This window comes from Ochotona princeps, chromosome 10 (assembly GCF_030435755.1).
Source record: "Ochotona princeps isolate mOchPri1 chromosome 10, mOchPri1.hap1, whole genome shotgun sequence".
Classification (NCBI taxonomy): domain Eukaryota; kingdom Metazoa; phylum Chordata; class Mammalia; order Lagomorpha; family Ochotonidae; genus Ochotona; species Ochotona princeps.
In genome coordinates this window covers 4,824,673-4,837,734 of record NC_080841.1, presented here as the reverse complement: position 1 = coordinate 4,837,734, position 13,062 = coordinate 4,824,673, and the positions used below count along the sequence as shown (strand labels likewise).

The window sequence follows — 13,062 nt, the reverse complement described above, 5'->3', positions numbered from 1 at the left end:
CCTACCCAATTTTAGTTGCTGCAAAAAATAAAATCGATAATCTGATTCATATGGTTTTGTATTATCTGTAGCATAGATGCCTTGTTAATTGGCTGAGAAATAAGGTGAGTACTAATTGGGTAGGTTGGGTACATTTAGAAATGTATGTGCAAAACGAATGATACAAGAGAGAGTAGAATTGGTGGCTCTTGTTGACACTTGGCTGTCCTGCCTTGCCAACTGATCTTGTTTGAGATGGTTCATGGGAGTATACATTACAGCCCTTGGGTTGTTCACTCTGCTTTCTTGCTTGTTGCTCAAAGAAGCGAGGATGTGCAGGAAAGGAGAGCAGTAGACATCAGGGAGCCACCTGTGCCTGTTCTGTTGTGATTAGGAAGACTATATTCAAAGGAGAGCCAATAGGTGTCAGGGTTTAGGCCTGCCAGTAGGCCCCGAGGTCACTGAACGCAAGACAACGGTGTTCTTTAGCCATAAGAAGCACCGGAGGCAAGCTGCTGAGAAATGTGCACTTTATTATGCACAGGTTAGAGCTTTTTTTTAAAGATTTATCTTATTTTTATTGTAAAGTCAGATATACACAAAGGAGGAGAAACAAAGATCTTCCATCTGATGATTTACTCCCCAAGTGACCACAACGGCCAGTGCTGTGCTGATCCAAAGCCAGGAGCCAGAAACTTCCTTCAGGTCCCATACAGGTGCAGGGTTCCAAGGCTTTGGGCCGTCATTAACTACTTTCCCAGGACACAAGCAGGAAGCTGTATGGGAAGCAGGGCTGCTGGGATTGAAACTGGCAATCATAGGGAATCCTGGTGCGTGCAAGGCGAGGGACGTTAGCCACTAGGCCACCGCTCCAGGCTGAGGTTATAACTTTTAAAAGGGTAAGAGAGGGGAGGTCAGGAGGGTATCTTCTGGTAGATCTCTCCCCCTGCCCCACCAAAGACACAATCATTGGCTGTAATGAACATCTGTCACCTTGACTTTCTGGTCATGTTCCACATATATTCCCCTTGACCTTCTAGCCATGTTGGAGGTCATGCTCCACATGTAGACCTAGGAACTGTGACTCAGGCCATAGCGAAGCAAGCTTTAGGCCACGCCCACTAGGTAGCAGAACATTTCCCACTACTCCCCTCTCTGCTTTTGGAACAAAATCTACCACAAAGACTCCCGCCAAAAGGGCAGTCATAAGTCCTGTGATTCTAAGATGTTGGTATAGACATTTGAAGGCAAAATTTAATATAAGAACATCACCTGTTATAACATCCCATTGCAGGTAGAATGTCCATCATAACAATGTTAAATGTCCTTTATATTAAGTCCAATTTCTGTTGGAAACCTGGTACAGTGGATCTATAAGTAACTGACCAAATTTTGAGTCCCAAGGGCACAGGTGGTCAGTATAGTAAAGTTAATCACAGTTCTAGTAGTCTGGATGGTATGTGTCAAGAACATCACAGATGCTGCAGCAGGAGCCACCATGGTCACAAGGGAGACAGCAGTGGTGATGATATGGCCAGGTGTGTGCTGCATCTGGTGCAGAATGGAAGACAGGATTCCATCGTATGTTTGCTTTCAAGGTCCTTTCCACTCATCTAGTGAGACTAGAATCCAAGGCGTTGGCATCATTCGTGTCACAAAGATTTCAAAATACATATCAAACCACATGTAATTCATGAACACAAATGGTGAGATGCAAAAAGAAAACATCACTGCCATTAGTAAAGGTTATCTGATTTTAAATGCACAAATGGTCACTTCAAACTGTGTATGGGGCTGAGGAGGCCATATACTGTGGAAATTGAAAGGTAACTTCACCAGGGACCAGAGACCCTAAGTGCCAATTACTTAGCTAGCTCCTCACATCCTCCCTGGAGAATGGACCCTAGCTGCTGCTGGGGACACAGTTCTGGCTGCTTCGTGCTGAAAAGGGGTGTTGAAAGGCCTGGGGCAGCAGCAAGACACTCTCCAGGGGTTCAGTCTGTAGGTTCCTGAAGAAAGGTAGAAGTCATTGGGTGTCTGAAGGATTGATTGGAGCTTGGAGGCTTCTCTTTCTTTAAGTCTACAGAACAAAACATGATAATTATAAGCCTAGTAGTAGTAAGTTCATCACATAAGACTGTTACATGCGAGGTTAATGTCAAAGTTTCCATGGCGTCTCAGAAAGACACTTAGATAGTAGCTGGCTAAGTATCTAAAACCAGTGATTCATGATAATCCAGCAGGGCATGTCCCACAAATAGGAGCTCAAGGTACTGTCTAATTCCATGCCACTGTTGAATTCAAAGAACACCGATATTTTTTACTTCCATTTAAACAGGAGAGCTGATAATACCACTTGAGTTTCATTTGGTGATTTACCAGAGCTCAAAAAAGCAGTTATCTGTATTATGAACTTTGGTTTACAAACAATGGATTTTCTTTGTTTTGTTACGTTTTTTGCCATTGAATCTTAACCCCTGAATCCATTTTACGTATATTTCAAAACTAAATGGGTTGCAATTTGTAGAACAAATAAAAAAGACAAGAAATGCATTTTCCTTATCTTCCTCAGTTTTCATATCTAAAATAAATATTTTGCATGCTACCTTGGGTTGTGTTTGATTTGTGTGTGTGTAAAGAAATCAATGGGAAAAGAACCTCTGACTCCTGACTTTGTCTAAGTGTAGTTTCTGCAGCTGCAGGCATGTTGCATTCAAGGCCAGTAGTGGCACTAGTGAGTGCATGGTCTGCCTTTTGACCCTGTTGAGGACAGCCACAGCTCTGGATGCTTGCAGCCCATGTCTGCTGGATGTAACTCACCCTTAGTGGTGAAACTTTACCTTCTTCTCTTGCTACTGTTGACAACAGTAGAATATTTTTGGCCAACTGTCATGTAATAACAGTATCTATTTAGATGTTGCTGTCATGTAACACCTCCTGTTACAGCTTATCACAAATGCAGTTTTAGGAAAGCATTCGTCTTTTAAATGTATATCCATGTAGTTTAAAACCGAATGAGAGCTTTTTTTCTTTCAATCTCTCTTTTCATTTTTCTTCATTTTTTTCTTCTGTATGGTTTCCTAGGATTGCTATGCTTCTTAAATTCAGCATTATTTAAAAAGTACATCAAACTAGAGTCTGTCAGAGTGAGCTTGCAGGTCAGTCTCCCCAAGACCAATCAAGGGCCTTACAATTAAGTTCCATGGCAACCATGATTTAAGCACAAAGGCACTCTGCTCTTATTTGGCAACCTTGTTCTCACTAAACTGTGTCCAATTTGCCTTATTCAATATCACATTAAACAATGTTTTAAGAACACGAGAAAACTTCTCTTTTCATCTCAGTGTGTAACTTTACATTTTAATGTGTGCTCAGTGGGCATACATGGTCTTCTCAATAGGCTTACGTGGAAATGTTTTGTGAGTAGTTTACTTGTCTCTCTGATAGAGAGCAGTTTGCAGGGCGTGAGGAAGTAGGCCACTCATTGTGGCTATCAGACTCATAATGGCAAGTGCAAGGAAGACTGCGTTGAAGCAGTTCCCCTCCGGAAGGGCAGAACCTATTTGCCTCTAGGTCAAAGTCCCGTTGTCTTTTGTATTCCTCTTCTTGAACCTTTGTAGTTTAGTTCACATAACGTGTTTTCTGTACTTTGTTTCTCAACACTTTGTGTTTTATAAACCACATTTATAGTGTTTATTTTGTACATATTCCATGAATATATTCTCAATGTTGTTTATGTTCATATTTTATCTTTAGGTTTCAAGTATCATTGCTATTTATATGAAAGACTCTGTAGTTTCTCAAAATGAAAACCCGTAAATGAGTGACTGTGGCATTTAAAAGTATTTCGTTGTTAAAATTATGGAGAATACAACTAGGAGGGGCTGTCATCACCATGAAACCATTTGTTTATTTAAATGACTTCACAATGTTACATTTTAATTTGTATTAAATTTATGTTTGATTCATGTTTGCAGTTTTCATGTGAAAATGTAAGTTATTTGGACATTGGCTATGTGTCTGATACCATTTTGAACAGTTCAACTCAACAGTTGAAACAGATTAAAACAGCATTGACAATGTGAAATGTATTTTAAATCATTATGTTAGTTATATGTAATACACTAAGTATATAGAAATGCAAGAAAAATTTTCATTGATATATAGGTGATAAAATATTTTGTAAAATTAAATTGCTCACTGCTAATGAACGTTTATTCCAATATGAACATTTTTATTGTGAATATACAATCAACAGTGTACCTGAAAATGCATTTCCTAATTTAAAAGCAAGCTTCAAAATTATTACAATAGAATAATGAACAGAGTAAACTGAATCACAATTTGATATTAGCTTTTTAGTAAACATTGAAATAAAAGCTTAGTAATAAGTTGAAATAAAAACGATGACTAGCAGAAAAACATAAATAGGATAAACTTCAAACTAAACATTCACATTTTAAAAATCTATAACAAGTCATTTTTTGCACTTGAGGAAACAAAATATTTATTCTTAATATCACCATTTTCTAGAAGTTCCTATGTATGTGTGGTATCTTTCAGAATGTTGTGAATCAACACTTGTGCTAGTTTTCTATATTTCCAGAGCCTACTGTGGAGTGCTAGAACAGGAAGATATAAGTTATATTTCCAACCATTAATAAATTAATGCTGAGAATAAGAGCTAACTCATTTGGCCTTCAATCAAAGGTATATTAACCAGCATACTTGCAGTGATGTTTATTATCTGTGAGAATGACCCAAGATATTATACTATTGTAATTGACTTCTAAATCAATCTGGACCAGTTAATATGTGCTTTATTGTAACTTTATTGCCAGAGAGAAAGGAAGAGCAAATGAATGAGATTGATCTAGCCAAGCAAATTTTCAAAAATTTGTTACTGGCAGAGCATGGAAAGACAGAACAATGCTTGCTGTGGGTATTTGATTTATGAGTTAGGAGAGCCGAGTCCCAGTTCTAGCTGCTGTTTCACTTACATGATAGCAGGCTAGCTCGATAATCTCCCCGTCCAGATACCTCATTTATATAATTACATGGCAAGGATGAATGAATTCTGAGACTCCTGATAGTTCTAAAAATTTATATATGCTGGCACTTCTTCACTTTTTCAAGAGGTTCTCAAAAAAAAACTGCAATAAATTTAATAATCCTTGCCAATAAGAATTTCTAAGTAAGCATAAAATATTTATGTGTCAATTTAATCCACATTTATTGAATTCCTACTAAGTGCCTGTTACTATATATCATTATCAGATCACGGTTTACAGCTGGATAAGAAAATAATGGGAACAGACAATTGACTTTTTTAAAATTTTTATGATAAAGCATAAAACATTGCAATTAAATAAATGAGTGAAATAGAATAATATCCCGAGGGTTTTTATCCACTAATCATTTGTATGTTTAGCTCTCAAATAATTTGTTTCCCTGGAGAAATCACATTTAGCTTTATTTAAAACATCACTTTTTTGAGAATTTTCCCAAGCATTTTCATGGAACCTTTACCTATTGCTTTGTAATCAGTAGAACCTGTGTTCTGAATGTTAGCTAAGTGAATTCATACACTTTTATGGCATTGAAATTAGATATTATTTGTAAACACATAATTACCTAATAATTTATGGAAGCCTGAAAAGTAATTATAGCTAGGAATAAAAAAAATAAATTATTGGTTTGTTTATACTTTTATTACTGTTTCAAAGTAAGAATGTAATGAAAGGACTAATTATTTTATCAAAGGTAAGTGTATTGTTTGGCCTCACAGATAGAACTCGGGTCTCCAGAAGATGGAGAAGGCTCTCGGGGAGGGGAATCGATGAGACTTTGTAGGGCAAGGAGCAGAGGCCTCTTTACAGAGAGGGACTTTGCAAGGGGTGCAGCAGATGGCCTGCCCATGAAGACAGAAGATATTCCTCACTCTCCTCCTCTGTGTATATATGACTTTCAAAAAGTAAGGATGGTTAATTGTATATGCTACTTTCTAGTGGAGAATTGATTTATCATCTAAATACCTGCCATTATAAAACATTAATCAAAGAATACTTAAAGCTTGAGAACTTGAAAAAATTAAATAAACGTGACATACTCTACAATTATTAAAGTTTGGCAAATTTGAGTTTAAAATAAAGTCAAGCTAATTACCAAAAATACGTAATTTGCATAGTAATCTTTTATAGCATCAAATCCTCACATTTTTCTTTTTGCACAGTTACAGCAGAAAAATAATGAATATGAAAAGATCTAAGAATTAAGATCACCTTTGGATTGTAGAATACACAGATAGTTGATAGATAAATACATAGTAGATAGGTTTGTAGACCTTAACATGCATCTACTTAACATGTCGTGTTATCTGCTCTAATAAAACTAATGACGAATATAAATATTAATGGCATTGGTTGATGAGCATTTTATACATAGCACATACACAAAGAGGTACATAAATTTATCAGATTTGAAAACATTTCAACAAGCACCAGCCACAACAGAATGAGAACATTCTTGGAAACCAAAAAGTTGCTGCAATGCTCATCCATCATCACTCTTACCTACAAAGAATCAGCATCATGTTTAGTTCTAGTAACATAAATGACTATTTTCTGGAGTTTGAACTTATATTGATGGAAATAGAATGGCTTTCATCCAGTTGTGAGATTCTTTCATGCTATTCATTATTGATGTTAATATGTTCTTAATGGGGCAAGATATTTACATGTTCAGTTCACATTGAATTGCTGTTACTGATGTTTTTCTCCACGAGGTTATTGAGAATGTGTTGCTCTGAATTTAGTTGGTGTTTATTTGCACGTGTGTGTTTGCATTTTTATTTATTTTATACCTAACTTATAAGGCATACTAAACATTTTTCCAATAGAGGAAATGGAAATGACTAAGAAGCATGAACACACACATGCACACACGCACACATGCACACACACACACACACGAGTATTAGTGTCATTAGCCCTCAGGCAAGGACAAATAAAAATCAGAATGAGGTGTTATCTTATACCAGTTAGAATAACTCGCGCTCAGATTCAATAAGAAGTATTGACAAGGTTGCAGAGAAAGCGGAACCATAGTATGATGTTAGTGGAAATGTAAAGAAGTGCAACGCTTATGGAAAAGAGAATGGATATATCGCAAACATTGAAAAATGGATTTGCTATATGATACATCTTTTCTACCTGTAATATATCCATGGGAAAATGAATCAGCATATGAAAAAGATTTCTGAAGGTATTTTAGCCTGGTTGGGGAATCAACTTACATATTTATCAATTTATGCCACACACACAGAGGAATACAGAATAACATAGAATATAGCTCAGGCATTAAAAGATGAAATTTCAGAGCCGGTATGATGGCTCAGTAGGTAAATCTTCTGTTTGAATGGCTCAGGATCCCATATGTGCACCTGTTTGTATTCAGGCCGTTCTGCTTCCCTTCTAGCTTCTGCTTCTGACCCAGGAGGGCAGTGCAGAGATGACCCAAAGCCATGGGTTCCTGCACCAGCATACAAGACTCCCAGCTCCTGGCTTTGTATTGGCTCAGCCCTGGCCGTTGTGCCCATTTGGGGAATGAATCAGCAGATGGAAAATCCTTTTCTCTGTCTTTCATTCTTTCTGTAAATCTGCCTTTCAAAAAATACATACATGCATACATACATACATATATATATAAATAAATAAATCTTAAAATTAAAAAGAATGTGGAATTATCTTTGCATCCGAAAGTGACTACCACCCAAAGGGAGAGCTCAGAGGAAGACTGTGGCTGTGCTCTGTGAACACTGGAATTCCTTGCTCTCAAGTCTGTACAAGAACTAGACATGACAGCTAGTATTCTCAATCTGTGTATCATTTCTCAAAATTCACAAATGCTATTGTTAAACAATTATTGTCAGTCCTAATCCGTTTTATGTTTGATTATTGTGTACTGAGTCTCATACATCAGAATTCCTTATATAAACTGATGATGAAAGTTCACTTTATTTGATATCCATCTATGTAATTATTGCCAGTTAGTTTCTCTACAGAAACGTTTGCACAATGAATTTGGTTTTTTTCAAATTAATGAATTTTGTTATTTTAAAAATGTAACAACAAATGATCTTTTACCAATAGACACATGAAAGACATGTAGAGTCCTTTCATATGAAACAGTTGAGAAGATAGATTTCACAGAATTTATTAGAATTTAAAAATTTTATGTTAATCAATGAATTTACAATTCACAATTTAATGGAGGATAGAGAACAATAAAATTGTGCATGTGATGCTAAAAAAACAAACAGTCCACATTTATAGTATTGTGATATATGTATATATATGCTGAAGGAGTTGGGGAGCAGTAGATAAACAATATATAGAATACTAAAATAACCTGAAACCCTAAATATTTCCTTCAGTGCCTTTGTTTGTCCTTTTAACCTGAGATTACTAACCATGCATACTTAAATATCAAATATGCATGAATATTAAACATTGCATTACAATACTGTATTTCACTGAGCAAAATAAGAAATGGTCATTACCAGCATTATAGGAAACATTGAAAGGGGAAATTCAAAGTGGGTGTTATTTTAGGGAAAATGTCTTTTGCCAAATGAGCTTCACTTTAATCATTGCTGTATACACAGTCAATTTCTGTTACTATGAAGGACTTTTTTAGAAGATATTTCATGCATGTGCTCCATGCTGTGAACTGATGAGTCCATCTTCCTGTCAGAATAGGTCTATAACTTGTTAACTTCAAAATTAACAGACTTGCCTTCAACATAACTTTTACGAAGCAGATTTGCATTCTCATTTCCCCTGTAGGTGGGAACAGAGACCCAACAGACTCAGAAGCCAGCTGCTTCCAGGTTCTCTTCAGCGGTGCTTTTTACCCCATGCCTTCATGTCTTCCCTTACCCTAGGTACAATAGCAGCCTGTTCCCCATTCTGTTGTACATTCTGGTGTTGTGCATTATTGCCAAATCTAATTGATTTCCATCTTCTTCAGATTAATCCTACTACTGTTTTGTGCAGGCTTTATTCATAAGTCACTGCTTTAATGTCTTCCTTGCAATTTCACACCTTCTTTCCCTTAGTCAAGGCCCAAGGGCTTATACCCAGGAAGTGCCATTGTTACCTGAATGACTGGAATAACCCATATCTTCACTGCTTCCAGGACTTATTTCCCACCGAAAATTGTTAGCAGTAATCCCTAGAGGAGTAAATTAGGAAGCCTGTTAGAACCTGATCACTTTGGAAAAGTAGAAGAGGAAAAAAATATTAGAAAGAAGTAGGGATATTAATTTAAAATGCATTAACTCATGTAGTTCTATAAGAATGATATCTGAGCCTCAACTGGAAAGAAGTGAGGGAATAAGTGTGGAAGAATTTGCAGGAAGAGTCTATGGATTTGGGCTCCTGAGGCTGGAGCATGCAGAATTCCAGAAAAAGCCAAAAGACTAACGTGGTGGCAGCAGAGGAACTGAGGAAAGGGAGAGAAGAGGCAATTTTAGAGAAGTTGCGGGTAGCTGGACAATATGCCATCTTTCAGGTACTGAGACATTGCTGATTTTTACTCAGATGAGAAACTGTTGTGGGTTGTAAATAGTGGGATGGAATGATCTAAATCCTTTTTTCACACATAACCTTTTTACTATAAAGAGAATATAATCATCTTATTTAAAACGTCAAAATCATTACAACCACAGTATTCTTGTGCTGTAAAAACTTGTTTTGTAATTATCTTTAGAATGAATTCCCAATCTCATAGAATCAGTGAAGCTTTATTTTTTTATCTCCCCATGCTTTTTTTCCCAAGACATCCAAGTTAACAAAAAAATAATTAGTCTGCAAGATAAAACTCCACGAGTAATTACTAAGGTGCATATCTAACTGTAATTGATAGGAGTTGCTGAGGATGGCCTCATGGGATTGGTGGAGGAAGACTTTCTGTCTTGAATGTCCTTAAACACGATTAGTCACTACAGGGAAAAGTCTCCCTCATCAAGGCAGGTTGGGAACTACAGGTCATGAGCTGAGCAAAAACCCAGAATTATGAGTTCCCCATTGGATAGGGAAATAGTTGTTCACTCCAAGGGACGGGTGCCAGAATTTTAGACAATGATGCCACTATAGTAGATTTTCAAACAAAGGGTTCTAGTAAGACAATTTATTGAGGAATATGAAAGCAGCTTTTATGAAACTCAAACCTTGCCTCCTAACATAAGAAGTATACATTTGTTTGCAAGTTCCCAGAAATCGTGAGTTTTGACCAGAAACGGCTTTTGCCATTTCCTGGGGGAAGTTCTTTGCCGAGGTGAGGGTGAAGATGGCACAGCAGACGGCTGTGTGCTCTGCTGGGCACTGCTCGTGGAGTTCAATCCCTGGCTTCTGCAGTAGTGACCCTCAAGGTTGCAGTCTGCGTGTCAGATAACTATAGTTATCAACAAGCTGAATGAACATTGTAGTCTGATGTACGTAATAAACTCAATGTTTGCTTCACCAGGTAACTGAAACCAGGACTGGTCCTCTCGGCTGCAGTAACTATGACAACCTAGATTCTGTCAGTTCTGTGCTGGTTCAGAGTCCTGAGAATAAGATCCAGTTGCAAGGTATGTGCATAACATTTCATTAACAGCTTATGGGCCTGCTTGTAATATTACCTTGTTGGACCTAATTTTCTTTAGAATAACTTGTGTGTGCATTGCTGGGTATTAAACTCCCATCAAATGTCATTTCATAATTTTTCTCTGATAATAAATCATCTAGACCTGATGGTGACTATGTCAAAATCCACTATTTTTTTCAAATGAGACACTATGTGACAACTTAGAGACAAATTAGAGGTTTTCTAGATAGTGGATTTTTTGTTGTTGTTTTAAAGATTTGTTATTATTATTATTTGGAAAGGCAAATATACAGAAAGAAGGAGATACAGAGAGAAAGATCTGTCCACTGGTTCACTTCCCATGTGGCATTAATGGGCTGAGCTGATCCTGAGCCAGGGCCAGGAGCTTCTTCCGTGTCTCCCATGTGGTTGCAGGGTCCCAAGGCTTTGTGTCTTCCTTTACTGCTTTCCCAGGCCACAAGAAGGGGGCTGGATGGGAAGTGGAGCAGCCAGGATACAAATCGATGCCCATATGGGATCCTGGGCGTGCAAGGCAAGGATCTAGCCGCCAGGACATTGCACAGGCTCCACAGTGTATTTCTTAGAGTGTTTCTAATAACCCGTCCATGGCCCTGTGCATAGCACTGTATGTGGAAGCTTGCCTATATTTCCTTGTAGATGATTGTAGAAGTTACAGGGTTATTGCTGGTAATTAACAATGATCTGTTGGATTATTCATTTGAACTAATACAGCAATCGAGACTGTATTCTTGTGATAGTAGATATATGTTTGAGAATATATCAACAAAATATTCATGTTACTCATTTCAAAAGTTCCATTTTGCAGTAGTGGTAATGATTTGAACTGTTTTCCATTTTGATGATTCAGTAGAGAAATTTTATTCATAATGACTTTAATAAATATTTATTATCTCAGGAATTGTTAAGCTTATGCATAGCTGTTCAGTTTTATGGTTAAGAAAGTTTTGGAGATATACTTCTTTATTTTAGCAGTATGAATCACATACTAAAAATAGTTTATTATATGTTTAAAGAAGAAAAAGGAGTCTCAATAACAATATACAGTAGATACTCTTAAAAGTTCATGCTTTGTGTTCTCATAGTTTCATGACAAGGAAAAGTAAATGGAGTCTGTTACTTGGACACAATTAGGTGAAAACTAAATTTTAAGATGTATATATCTTCAAGATTTTATTTATTTATAGTCATTTGATGAAAAGGAGATACTGACTCCCAACCACTGGCTCATTCCCTAAAAGTTTGTAACAGATTGCACTGGCTCAGGAAGAAAATCAGGAGACAAGAACCCAGCCTCACGTGTGTGTGGCCGGAATTCAATGACCTGAGCCGTTACTGTTGGCTCACAATATCATTGTTAGCAGGAAGCCAGAGTCAGAATCAGATCTAGCTACTCTAATATGGGATGTGGCTGTTTTGATCAGCATCTTAGTTATGCTGACACCTGCCCTCACATATTTTCTAGATTTTAAGTTACAAAAGCATTTCTGTAATGTGTGGATATTTCAATTTTCCTTTGTAAACTCTTAATGAAAATATAAGGGTATGTCCAACATGTGAGCTGTCTGTCAACCTTACTCTGCATTACTGTCTCCTGCATCTTCAAAAGCTCCTCCTCCCCAGCCCCGCCATGGATACTTAACAATTAAATACAGCCATTTTCATTAAGTGTGTGTTACTTGAAGATGATGTAAAGATCAAAAAATGGGTTTTAGCTTTATAGAATTGTATAATGTAAATGAAAGTAAATGAGATCTCAAATTTATTTGAGAAACATTTCTTTCAAAGGAAAATGCATTTAATTTGGCTGGCACTGTCGTTTTGCAAGCTAAACTGATACTTGTGACACTGGCATCCTATATCACATTACTATTTCCAATTAGGGATACTCAAATTCTGATCCAGCTCTCTGCCTGGGAAAATGGTGCAAGGTGACCTAAATGCTACATAACCTGCCACTCAGGTGAGAGATCAGGATGGAGTGCTAAGCATTAGGCTGCATCAGCCCTGGCAGTTTTGGTTTTATCATGGGTGAAACAAAAGATTCAATGTCTCTCCTTTGGCTCTTCTACCGTTTACTATGTTCCTGCCATAACTCTGTTTTTCAATTAAAAGAGACAGAAGGGCCCGGCGGCATGGCCTAGCGGCTAAAGTCCTCGCCTTGAAGGCCCCGGGATCCCATATGGGCGCCGGTTCTAATCCCGGCAGCTCCACTTCCCATCCAGCTCCCTGCTTGTGGCCTGGGAAAGCAGTCGAGGACAGCCCAATGCATTGGGACACTGCACCCGCGTGGGAGACCCGGAAGAGGTTCCTGGTTCCCAGCATCGGATCGGCGCGTACCGGCCCGTTGCGGCTCACTTGGGGAGTGAAACATCGGATGGAAGATCTTCCTCTCTGTCTCTCCTCCTCTCTGTA

At 37.6% G+C, this 13,062-nt stretch overlaps 1 protein-coding gene across 1 annotated transcript in view; it reads left to right on the top strand.

Moving 5' to 3' along the window:
• BRINP3 (BMP/retinoic acid inducible neural specific 3) overlaps positions 1-13,062 on the top strand; it is a 402,242-nt gene that overhangs the window by 247,167 nt on the left and 142,013 nt on the right. Inside the window, exon 5 of the mRNA XM_004578813.2 lies at positions 10,507-10,612. Within this exon, the coding sequence (XP_004578870.2) occupies positions 10,507-10,612 (106 nt within the window). The remainder of the gene's footprint in view (positions 1-10,506; positions 10,613-13,062) is intronic.